This window comes from Diadema setosum, chromosome 4, assembly GCF_964275005.1.
Source record: "Diadema setosum chromosome 4, eeDiaSeto1, whole genome shotgun sequence".
NCBI lineage: Eukaryota > Metazoa > Echinodermata > Echinoidea > Diadematoida > Diadematidae > Diadema > Diadema setosum.
In genome coordinates, this window is record NC_092688.1 from 33,902,248 (window position 1) to 33,915,806 (window position 13,559).

The 13,559-nt window shown below is 40.1% G+C and overlaps 1 protein-coding gene across 1 annotated transcript; it reads left to right on the plus strand.

Annotated features, from left to right (window-relative positions):
- Positions 1 to 1,652: 1,652 nt before the first annotated feature.
- On the plus strand, positions 1,653 to 3,521 carry LOC140227166 (tripartite motif-containing protein 3-like). The gene has a single exon (XM_072307597.1). It carries the CDS (start codon positions 1,665 to 1,667, stop codon positions 3,519 to 3,521), a length of 1,857 nt encoding a protein of 618 aa, XP_072163698.1. The 5' UTR covers positions 1,653 to 1,664.
- Positions 3,522 to 13,559: the final 10,038 nt, after the last annotated feature.

A 13,559-nucleotide genomic window follows, 5' to 3' on the forward strand; every position in this document is an offset into this window, starting at 1 on the left:
GTATAAAGTTGGGCGCTGTGGCATAGTAGATAAGACGCCCGACTCCCGATCGGGGGACCCGAGTTCGAAGTCCGCCCATCGCTTACGTCCTTGGACAAGATGTTTTTACCCACCATGTCCCTCTCGACCCAGTTGTATAAATGGGTACCTGGCAACGCTAGGGTAATGATAATGGCAGGGCCCTATGGTAGAACAGTAGCAACACTGAAGAGGCTACCCTGGACAAATAAGACCTTTTAATTAATTAATTGTGGAGGATTAATGACCTGAAAACGAAAAATTGGCCTTCACTTCAGAAAGAGGAGCAAGGAGGGACGTTGGAAGAAAGAGCCGAACAGCTGGATGTTCTGCCACTATATTCTTTTTCTTGTTTGTGTGTTGTTCTTTTTTTTTTCTGGGATGGGGGAGTTTCACCAAAATTAAGCTAAGTATTCTGATCAACAATGCAAGGATGGTACCCAGGACGTGAGCATTCCTTTTCGGTTCTCACAAGACGACACTCTATGTTCATAAAAAAAATTGGGTTGATATTGCTGGTAAAGGATGAATGAAGCCATCAGCGAAATCATGGTAGTCAAATCTTACCCATAGTTTTGAAGAAAATTTCTTTGGGATTCATTGCATGTATACATATACTTAAAAAGACATCGAATCCACACTTACTGAACATCACAACTGACTGCCAGTAATCAAACAAGGGATGAATGGTCCTTCTATTTCACTCGTTTATTTTATTCAACACCTCCTTTAACATTCCTAAAAATACCCATGCCTGTTCGGTGTGTCCATGAAATTTCCGTAACATAATTTAATGCCAGAAAGAAATATATTCTTTGTGCCTAACTCTGCTCTTAACGTAATATGAGGTAAATGAAAAGTTTTCACATGACTTCCAGGACAAACGAAACCATTATCTTCACACACATCAAAACTGTCTTTCAAGAATATATACATATTGTATGAATTGAAGGATACCCTATTACATTACTCACATGCAACCAGCCAAATTAATTTGTGTTTCTAAATAATAGTTTCTCACACTCAGACTTTCATTGATATTTTCTTTTTACATAACATCTTACGACATCGCTGGAAGATATTTTCCTAGTATCAACATACAAGGTCACGATTAATGATTTTGCTACAACACGTATTTCCCATAGACGCTGCCCGAGTATACTCGGGACTCTTCCTCAACGGGTTAAAAGTGTCATCCGTCTATTAGCTGCTTGAATCACCCCACTGTATTTTGGTGAATGCATCGTAATTTAAAGCATCTCTTTCTTTTACTAGCGCTCCTTTAGGAGTCTTTACAAGTAAAATCTGATTTTATTCTACAGCAATTTGCAACATCATATATGGCAGGCTCACCGGACAACTAGTTTAATAATAATGTTCTCCTCCACTCAAATGAGCCATCAGAAATCAGTTTTATTGACCATATACTTACTAAAACATGGTACACATTAATAATCAACAAACATTTGTTAAATTGTGCCTCATTTCTTTGTTTGATTTAAAAATGCAAATTCTAACGTCATCCTCTGCATGAACTACCCCATTTCTAATTATTTGGTAAATGCTAATTTCATATTTCTGCTGATTATTGTCTTTGTGTTTACCGCTATGTGTTTCTTTTGCTATACCTCAGACAGACAGATACCATGGCAACGTTTCATCAAATCAGCAGCCAGAATCTAGAGTGTCCTATCTGTCTTACACTGTTCAACCAACCCAAATTACTGACATGTTCACACACTTTCTGCAAAGGATGCCTGGAACGAGTCTCCCAAACACAGGCAAGCCAACAAACAATAACATGCCCTGTATGCAGGAAAGGAACTCCCGTACCCAGTGGAGATGTGAGTAAGTTACAAACAAACGAACGCTTGAGTTCTCTAGTGGACGAAGTGAAAGCCCAAAGTCCAACATGTTCAGTTTGTGACATGGACGAAGATTCTCTACCGGTGTCCTACTGTCAGGACTGTGGGAATTTTATGTGTAAAACATGTGAGATAAACCACTTTGCCTGGAAACCAGTCTCCAATCACGAAGTGGTGCCCGTGAGCGAGGTGCTCTCGGGAAAAGTTTCGCATAGGAGGCGACGGAAATGTAAGACACACCCCAGCATTGATGAAGACTGTTTCTGTACCCATTGCCGGGAGAATATTTGCAGTACATGTGGGATGCTAGAGCACATGCAAGCAGGCCATCAGCTTGAAAAGGCAGCTGTCCATGAGGGAAAAGTAATGAAAAATATCAAGGAGTTACAAGAATGGGCAAAATTAAAGAAAACAACCATTGAAAATCATATCGATTGCATAGAGACCCAACGCAATGAAATAGCAACTATGCTGAGAAAGCTCAATGATGACATCGACAAGACGTACGAGGAATACATGCAAGTATTATCAGACAGAAAAGAGGCACTGAAATGCCAAGTGAAACAATGGTCTGAAAAATTCGAGAAGGAATTACAAACTATGAAGGAAGAGAGTCGCCAAACAGTCAGTCACATGAACGCTATGGAAGAGCTGGTAACTAATGGTATGAAGGTACCGCTAGAGAAAGACGCCCTGTTTGCCCACGACACGCTGTGCGAGAACTTGAAGAGCTTTCTGGGACGAGGTGATCCTGACGACCAATCACCGAGAAGTGTGACAGAACGAGCTAAGAAGATGTCATTCCGTAGATACGTGAAAGTCAATGAACTTTGTCTTGGAGGGTTGGAAGGTTACACGTGGAATGTCAAAGCAGACATAGAGCTACCTATTAAAGACAGCATGATGAACTGCATGACTCGTGCACCAGACGGTAACATGGCGGTGGGATCGTATAAAGACGGAATCCATCTCTACTCCCCTGATGGCGAGTTACGGCAAACCGTGCTGAAGGATGTCAGGGTAAGTAAGATTGGATTCCTGGCTGATGGTCGAAGTGTTGTACGTGATGAAAACAAGATGTCACTGTACAGTCCACAGTGGGAGAAGCTCGACGTCACGTTTGAGACGATGCGTTTCGATGAAGGGGGGCTTGGTGGTCTCGCTGTAGATAGGGTTGATAATATCTACGTGGGCTATAATATTATGAAGTTCAGAAAGATCCAAGTATTTACCCCACAGGGTGGTAAGGCAGTCAGGGAAATAATTTGTCATGGATATTCACCTTGGCAATTATTTTCTTTTCACGCCACGGGGAAACTTATTCTGGAAGATGTGACTGTATCAGCTGTCGTCTGCCTTGATGGCAATGGGAAGAAGGAGAATGTCTTGAAGAAGGATGGTATGTTTGCTTTCCCAGCCGTTTGTCGAGACGATTCTGTCATTGTAGCCTGGGTAAAGCACAAGGAAGATCTTGTCAGTATCGATCGATACACGAGAGATTTGGAGCAAGTGTGCAATATCATCACTGATTTCAAAATACAAAAACCCGAAAGACTTTGGTACTATCTGCAAGAGTTTGAGAGTGGTGAGATAGCTTTCTGCACTCCAGATAGACTTTACATATTTGATGCAATATAATGTGGAATGTGATAGGCCAAGATGATTTTGTCATGCAGTAACATCATTATGCTGAATAGTGTCGCTACTTGTATATGCTCCGCCACATCGCATGGTTCTTTAGCGAGTGGTATTGATATGATTGTGTAGTGGAAGCAACACCTACTCACTAATTAATTAAGGTCGGATACACTATAGGAAATGAAGACAACGAGCACTCCGAGCTGCGTACATTGTAGATTGGATGGTTTTATTAGAGGCTCTGCACCAAGTTGTGGGAGCCAGTTACTGATGTGACGACGGTGAAATTGTGATACACTCTGCATTTCTCACACAAAGAGCAATTGGTATTTATACATGTACAGGAGGTGACTCACCTCTCTGGTATCAGACAGTGAAACAAGCAAGTGGTCAGTGTTGTCAAGCGGTTACCTTGGAATTGTTTTGAAGAGAACCAGAGGGGAGGATAAATGACCCACGGAGAGAGGAGGAGAGAGAGTGGGAAAGACAGAGAGATCAGAGCGGAGAGAAGGAGATTGAGGAGGAGAGAGAAGCAGAGAAAGTTGAGCTGCTACAGTAGCTCCCCCCTAGTGAGCGTCTCGAAAGGAGAGAGAGATGGGAACGACAGAGAATGTAAAAGTATGCAGCGAGGCTAGAGCACACATGGTAATTATAAAATGTACTAAATGGGTTGGAAAACGTACATGCAAACATTCGTTATGTTAAATTTCGTGAACCGATGTAAGGCATGAAACGCGCTATGTAATCGTATACAAGACAATGCCAAAGTGAACGTGGTTCGAGAAATGCGAACGGAACAAATGTTAATTATGCTGAACGTTTCAAAGCAATGAACTTGTCAAACTGTATGCGTCGTGTACAGTTAAAATGCATGTAAGGCAATAAACGTATGAACGATAGGAATTGGCACACAATAATTCTGTCAATTTACATGTTTTCGTTTCAAGATGACGATACAAAAATAATCACTGGCAAGTGACGCGTGTCGTTGTAGGCAGTGTTTATAAACCGTGTTATCGCATATCGAAAGGCAACATAGAAATTTAGAGAATTACAGCATGATAATAGTGCAATTGAAATGTGCAAGGTGATGCTTACTTGACAGACATGATAACAGTAATCATGATACAAACGGTGAAATGAGTGTCCAACACGAATGTCCTGTATGACTGAGTCGTTTTATCGCATGCGATTAACGTGCGCGGGTAATGTCCGGCTATCGCGGTTGACGAAGACTAACTGTAGTCAGTAGGACGTGGCGTGGACGAGTGTCGGGATGAGCGGATGGTCGATGTCGATGTCAGATTGTCAGCTATTGTATTAACGGTCTCTCGACAGGACAGTGAGTCGCCTGGAGATGTGTTGGTAGTTGGCAAGCGCGGGATGGCCAGCGGCAGCAGCGAGTCGTGCCGGTAGAAGCCGATGCGCGATGTGTTCGAGGTCGAGCCGAAGTTAGGCAGATCGAGGGCGATGGAGGGTTCGTGGCGGTCGATGAGGCAACGGTCGGCGATCGATGTCGAGTCGTATCGTGGCGTTGCGAGAGTTGAGCGATTCGTATCGCGGTGTGTCGTATCGTGTCGAAGCGACAGCTGTTGAGCAATTCGTATCATATCGTGTCGAGAGTTCGAGCGATTCGAATGGCGTCGTGCGGTTGAAGGCGGGTCGATGCTGGCAGGTGTCGGTGTCAGTGCGGCGATTAGGCGGTCGTAGATGTCGATCGTGCGTGTCTGCCGAAGGAACCGTCGAGGCATGCGGCGGGTGAAGTAGACGGCGGGCGGCGGCATCGTGGCGGGCAAAAACATGCAGCGTGCTCGTTGCGATGGCATGTTCGAAGATGATGGGCGTTGGCGTGGCGGGCGATGTCGTCGTCGACTGCGTTCTGACGTACAAAAGATGAGCGTAATTCGTGCCGGCGGAAGTGGCGGGGTCGAAATCGTCGAATAGATGTTAGTTCGTCATGGGCACAACGGATGTCCCTGGCAGTAAGCGTAACATGGTTCAGAGAACCAGTTGAGTCGGGGAGTAGCTCATGACTAGAGAAGCGTGGTTGAAATGTCGATAGGTGTGTCAATGAAATGCGTGCACGAGATCGAGGGAAAGTCCTTTAGGTGAATGAATTGATGGAGTGGCCGCGGGCTGGTCGAGTGCATGTCGTGATGTGGCAGCGGGCTGGTGACGAGAAAAAGGAGCGATCCCGTTGATGCAAAGTTGAGTTGTGCATGTCGCAAGGTAGATGACAGAGATGCAGAAAATTGGCTCTGAGAAAGGGGAGATGGACTTAGGAAAGTTGGGTCAGATGAGGTCCAACATCCATCTCAAGGTGCAGAGAGGCAGTAGTGTCGGCAGCCATTGTTGAGGCAAGCTCGGGCGTGGTTGGAGTTGATGTCGTGTCAGTCATGATTGCTGCGTTGTTGTTCGTAATACGGGGTCACCAATTTAGCGAGTGGTATTGATATGATTGTGTAGTGGAAGCAACACCTACTCACTAATTAATTAAGGTCGGATACACTATAGGAAATGAAGACAACGAGCACTCCGAGCTGCGTACATTGTAGATTGGATGGTTTTATTAGAGGCTCTGCACCAAGTTGTGGGAGCCAGTTACTGATGTGACGACGGTGAAATTGTGATACACTCTGCATTTCTCACACAAAGAGCAATTGGTATTTATACATGTACAGGAGGTGACTCACCTCTCTGGTATCAGACAGTGAAACAAGCAAGTGGTCAGTGTTGTCAAGCGGTTACCTTGGAATTGTTTTGAAGAGAACCAGAGGGGAGGATAAATGACCCACGGAGAGAGGAGGAGAGAGAGTGGGAAAGACAGAGAGATCAGAGCGGAGAGAAGGAGATTGAGGAGGAGAGAGAAGCAGAGAAAGTTGAGCTGCTACAGTTCTCTCGTTTTATGTGTATATGACATCTTGACAATGTGCGACGACAGTTGCACATGATTAGCAACAATTTGAAATGACGTGTTTGAAAGTTTGGCACAACCACACATGTGTTGTGTTGAGTGTTTGAACTCCTTGAAACAACTTTCATTTTGATGGTTAACTTGTTACAGCCGAGAGCAAGTACGAGTTGACTGGCATGATGTATGCTGACGATACCAACACAAGTTTACATTTCGGAGAGAATTAACAGTATAAAAGAGTAATTAGTCTGAAGCAATTTGCAACCCGAGGCTTGTATGGCCAACATGAAAAATTGGTCAGTTCAAAATGGTATTGAATTTAATAATGAAACCGAGGTTCTTCACTAACTCTTCAAAAGTAATTCTAAGCAGTGTTTTATTGATAGCATCTCATTTGGTAACAGTCTGATACTGACTGTTGACTCTGTCAGGCACTTTGATATCAGACTGGATAGGCATTAACATTGTCAACTCATGTGAATCGAATTTGCAAAACGGCCTCGTTTGCCTTACACAACATTGAATTTGATTCCTCCATTCTTTTCTAAAAAGTCGACGAGAGACTTGTACATGCTCACATAATGCAGTCTTGATTTTTGTAGTGATACTTTTTATGATCTACCGAAGAATGAAATCCAAAAGTTGCAAAGAATACAAAACTCTGCGGCTGGATTGGTTACTCGTGCTCGACACAATGAACATGCAGGTATAGTGTAAGTCCAATTTTAAAGACAAGGCAAGTGCCAAAATGTGTCTCGCCCATTCGCGTAGAAAAAATTAATGTTTTTTTCTAACTCCCAGAAGTTCATTGACCCCGCCTATGACCTCTGACTTTGTGGTGACCTTGAACTCCCCAAGGGACATTTACCATCCAAGTTTGGTCACAAACGGACATGTGGATCAAAAGTTATGAGCCATAATCGAAATGCGCCGTAAAACCTTATCATTGGACCGTAAAAGTTTGTTGACTCCTGTGACCTTTGACCTTGTGATGAATTTCAACTCCTCAAGGGACATCTACCATCCAAGTTTGGTCACAAACGGACATAAAGGGATCAAAAGTTATGAGCAATAATCCAAACAGGCGTAAAAACAAAAAATTGGGCCCTAAAAGTTCGCTGACCCTAACTGTGACCTTTGACCTTGTGATGAACTTCAAATCCCCGAGGGACATCTACCATCCAAGTTTGGTCACAAACGGACATAGGGATCAAAAGTTATGAGCCATAATCAAAACTCGCCGTTCAAACTTAACAATGGGCCCTAAAAGTTCGTTGACCCCTGTCTGTGACCTTTGACCTTATGGTCACCTTCAACTCCCTTAGGGACATCTACTATCAAAGTTTGATCACAAACGGATATATACCTCAAAAGTTATGAGCCATAATAGAAACGTGCCGTAAAAACTTAACATTGGGCCCTAAAGTTCATTGACCCCTGCCTATGACCTTTGACCTTGAGATGACCTCCATGTTATATGAAATGTGTCACTTTGTATAACCACTCTTCCTTCCAAGTTTGATTGAAATTGAAGTACTCAGTAGAGAGTTATTCAAGTATTTTGTAACGTTACGAACGGACGACGGACGGACAGGCGCCGCAGGCGATCCCTTTGTCTTCCCTCATCACTGGTGGGCTCGACAAAAACTGCATTGGCTACCAAGCAACGGATTGACTTCAAGGTATTTGCCATGGTATTTACGTGTGTGCAAGAACTAGGTTTTACTTATTTACAACAGTTATAACAAAATATCGTCCGACAAAGAAATCTTCGCTCTCAATTCAAATTTCTTATGTACATCTCCCCCACTAATATATATGTATATATCATATATATATGTTTATATGGTGCAAAATCCTCAAGGAGGCCTATACAGTAAATGATTTTAAGATTCTGAAAATATAACTCTTTAACTTGTCTATGGACTATAGGCTTTACGATGTATGTTACAGTTTTGTCATTCTTCATGGATCTTGTTTTGTCTCCTCTTCTCTCTCTCTCTCTCTCTCTCTCTCTAATGTTCATTTTATTTTATTTTTCTTTCTAATTTCATGTGCATAGAGACATTTATTTTTTTTTTGCGCTATAGAAATAATGTTTGCAATTATCGTTACTCGGGAATTTGGGCATTTTCACTTTACCTTCGACCCTATTCATCACAAAGAGCAGGGTTCATATAAACCCGGGTAAAGTGGTCCCGCCTTAAACCCAACCTGCCAACTGGGCCCGTGCACCTCAGTGCAGCTGAATATGGGCTATCCAGCCATCTTCTTAGATGGAAATGAAACAAACAAACAAAAATGTAAAGAGAAATAGTGTGATTTTAGCATTAGATAGTAGAAATATTAGCATTTTCATCTGACCTTTAACCTTTGACCTTTGACCTATGGCCCAAATATTCCCAAGAGATTCTTTATCTACTAATACGTACACGAAGTTTCATGAAAATACCGTCAGATATTGCAGAGATATGGGGAAAATAGTGACATTTTACACATTTGACCTTGACCTTTGTCCTTGAGCATGTGCACCCAAAATTTTTGTCCACCAATACATATCCAGTCGATAACTTGATATCAGGTTCAAGGGGCGGTGTGACAATGTTTAAGCCGAAGACCTCGCAGGTTATAGAAAAACGTTACTGTCTATGTAAATAGGAATTATACCCTGCAGTTTACTCGAAACGATTTAACACAATGTTTCAAGTCTGGTAGACGTTTTCAGGCAAATTAAAATCCTCTTCTTGCTGGGTTTGCCTTCAATAAAAATCACCCATACAGTTTGATTAAATAGGAGACAAGGTGAACCATTCGTATTGATGTCGAGTTTGATTATTATTTGCTATTTTTGTTATCATATGTATGATCTGTTTCATAATGTATGAGGTTAGATAATGGCATTATTATAATGTATGACTGGTATCTTGAACCCAAAAATTTGCATCCAATAGGATTGAAAATTACCAGATATGAATGGACAGTGGTTTTCTGCTTCAGCATCCAGAGAGAATTCATGTAATGTATCAGGACACTTCATGGAAACACGTTGAGTTTATCGGCAAGGGGACAGTAAACGTAAATTGCTGTAAGTGTTCTAATCAGCAAGAGATAGAATGTATTGCTGTTTGCCGCCAAAGTCACTGCTTGGGTAGCCTTTTGACATTTTTTTTTCTTTTAGCTGAGAAAGAGACAAAATAGATTCGAGTGTCACGAATCCTTTTCCATGTTCACCCCCCCCCCATCCAGAGTCTCGCTCTGTCCCTTCCCCTCTTTCTTTCCCCTCTCTCTCACATCTTCGTTTTCTTATTCATCCTCTTAAAAAAAAGAATCAATGTGATGATGTTTCTTACAGTCTGATATCTGCATGAGGTCGTTTCCCTTTTGTAAGTTCGGGGCAAAACAGTGCACGGCGTAGAGCTGATGTCACTTGTTGCAACAGTGGAGTTTGAGGTGATGCATGTCTGATATTGTTGTGTACCAAAATAATGTATAGAATGATAGAGAAGGAGTATATCATAACCAACACTAGGAGAAATAAAGTTAGCTGCAATACCTCGACAATTGTTCGTAGCATAGTATCAAACATATGTTTGATTGATGTCATATCATGATTATTGTTATAACCAAATCGGCATGGTAGGACTACAAGACCAATATCAACCATTCATTGAGTAGTCATAGTTCAGGAAAAAGGAAATGGCTTGACATGTTTATGTTCACAAATGTTTCGGTAATGTTATCAAACTAGTGTGTTACACAAGATTTTGTATTATTCTTTGATTTATTAAGGTATTGTTGATAGTAGAAATCGTTCACTTCGTTCATTCTCATAATTGGCATCATTTTATACAGTCGCGTAGGCTTTACAAGATGATAAGATGATTATACTAATAGTCAAGCGAACCGTGAACTTGCACTGTGTACTAATACTTCGATTGAAAATCACTGGTGGCATGGCTTATATTTACAGTGTAGCTACATTCCTGAATTGTTTGTTCTTCCATAATGGAAATGTGAATGTTTCATTATAATCGAATCCATCTCACAATGCATCGTAACAATGGACAATAGAAATCTGTTCATCCATCTACCATTGTGTTACATTTCTTTATATAGTTGCCGTCTTCTCCTTTCCCTCCCTTTCCCTCCCCCCCCCCCATCTCTCTCTCTCCTCACTCTGTGCAAGAACTGATACAGTCGAGGGTTCAGCCTTTCACCCGATGTACCTTTAATCATATATTAAGCATGTGTACCCAAATAGTATTATTTTGTCCATGCTACTATTTTGCTCTTCTGCACAGTTTGTATGTTTTTGTTTTTGTTTTTATACTGTATGCTTGTACAGCTGCTGTACAACTTCTGACAAGTGTCTACTTTCTTGTGTTTGCTTTTGTGTGCCATGGCGAAAGTTCATTGGATTACTAATACCTTTTGAGAACTTCGCTTCCATGTCACTGTGTGTATGTGTGTGTGTGCGTCATGATTACTTTGAGTAAAGAAAAAGTAAACAAAATATTTGTTTTTAGATCAAGATCCACATCGCTTCTCTGTAAACACAGAGAATTTCAATTTAAGTTATTACATGGTGTGATTTACACTAAAGAGCAACTTTTTAAATTTGGTTTTGCAGCAGATAGTTTGTGTTCTTTTTGCGATCAAGAAAATCATAGAAACTTATGAACATTTATTTCTGCAATGTTGGATAGTAAAAGATAATGTATGAAGAGTAATGAATTCACATTATGATCTTGTTGAAATACGTGATATGTATTGGACAGACATTTTGTTGGGCTATCTGCTAGCTCAGTGAGAATTAAGTTTCTTAATTCTTTTATCATTTTGCTGAAATATATTATTTTCAGGTCAAGAAGTATAGGCATTCTACCATCTTTCCACATAATTTAAAAGAGAATAAGGGAAAATATTGAGGAAAAGCAATTGACAATTAGGAGAGGAAAATTAGCTTTGCATTTAATGAAGTGGAAATACTATGCTAGTATGTTTGAATAAATGATCAAGTGATATTTATTCATTTGATTTTTAGAGTGCGGCTGGGGTCTTTAAAGAGATAGATTGGTCTTATAGGATTCAGACTTCTGTACTTTCTTATCTGTGAGGCTTGCTGTTAACGCCTATACTATTCTTTTTTCTCTCTCTCTCTTCTCTGCTTTTTCTCTCATACGATTTATGTATATGATTGAGATGATTTATAACATAATGGAATATGATTGGTACTTGTGGAATTTGATTGATTAAAAATGCTTTATTGAAGTGCAGAGATTGAGGTGTGGGCGGGGACCCTAGTACTGCATGGGGGGGGGGGTACAGGTTAGAGGGCAGGTAGGGAGGGTATTTTTTTTTTTTGTTAGCTATGTGGAAGTCAATGTGTTTAATGTAAGTTGTAATATGTATTTCGGGTCACGCACCAATTTTGATTTTTTTTCAAAAGTTGATCAAACATGATTGTAAACTGTATATTGCGTTTATACATTCAAGATGAATGTTTTTGTGATGTGAAATTATAGAAATCAAATAAAGATTATTGAAAAAGAAAAGTGTCCGTGTGTGTGTGGTATGTATGCGTCTTTCTTTCTTTCTTTCTTTCTTTCTTTCTTTCTTTCTTTCTTGAGGTGGGGGAGGTTGGAGAGCTCATGAGCAATGTGCCAGCGTTTTGGTTTGTTTGTTTGTTTGGTTGTTTGTTTATACGTTTGTTTGTTATTGTGTTAACATGGTTAGAATTGTCATCAACACAAATAAACCAACGTGATGTCGGTTGCCTCGACAGTATATAGCTACGAAACAATGATATGCCCCTTCTGTGTGTCTTCATAATTATCTTTGACATATGTATCATCTTGAAGCAAAGGTTTGTTTGTTTTCATGCATACATCAATGAAGATGTCCTCGCCTTTCATAACATTGTAAAGTTAGGGGCACTGCTTATGACACAGACTTTACAATACAGTGCGTGTATCTATAGGCACTATACATGTATACCACAGAACGCCATTATAATGATGCAATCTCACTATTTCTTCTGAAGTTTAATTAAATTCCATTCCATTCAATTGAGCTTTTCTGATATCCATCCAACAGAAAAGTAATACAAATACAAAGTAAAGATGAATAAATCACTGGATCGTTAACCATTTGTAAGCAATGCAGATTACGTTTTCGTACAGTACATGCAATGTACACTCTAAAAAAAAAATGTTGAATTAGCATTTAAAAGGGCCGAGGAGTGACAACATTTTCAAAGTGTTGGTTTTCCTGCTAGATTCAACATTTAAAATGTTATTTTAAAAGTTGGATGCAACACTTCAAAAAATGCTGTCACTCCTCGGCCTTTTTAAATGTTGATTCAACATTTGCGTTTTAGAGTGTAAATGTACGAATGATTGTAAACAATACATTGCAGTGGTTTAACAAAAGGGTAAATAAATCGATGAAAAAGAGTGATCTACAGAAAAGCAGAGCTTGTAAAGCTTAGATCACTCGAAAACTCGACCAATTATATGGTTTTCAGTAACACAATAAAATCTCTTCCAGGTTTAGTTTTAATGAACGGTTTACAGTTAAATCAAATAGATTCAACAAAATTTTTAGGTATTTATATTGACAGTAACCTTTCATGGAAGGTACATGTTGATTATTTATGTAAATTGTTGTGCAAGAATGTTGGAATTATTCACAAACTGAAATATCTCTTCCCAAAGCCAATATTGCATTCTCTTTATACAACTTTATTATTACCTTACTTGAATTACGGAATATTAGCCTGGGGGAATTGCTCAAAGACTAAAATTGATTCGTTATATCTGGTTCAGAAAAAGGCCTTGCGGATTATAAATCGAGCACAATTTTTTGATCACACTGATGAATTGTTTGTTTCAAGTAAATTGTTAAAAATTTCTGATTTGTATTTATATCATGTTGGAATTTTCATGTATAAGTTGAATACTGGTGACCTTCCTAGCATGTTTTCCTCAATGTTTGTGAAAAACAGTGATATTCATACTTACCCTACAAGACACAGTGAATCCTATCATTTTTCCCCTGTTCGTACAGTTTTAGCCCTTAAGACAATTACATCGACCGGCCCTTCTTTCTGGAATGAGTTAGCT

Excerpts from the sequence above, each read along its gene's own strand:
- LOC140227166 (XM_072307597.1), top strand. The coding sequence starts at position 1,665 with ATGGCAACGTTTCATCAAATCAGCAGCCAGAATCTAGAGTGTCCTATC.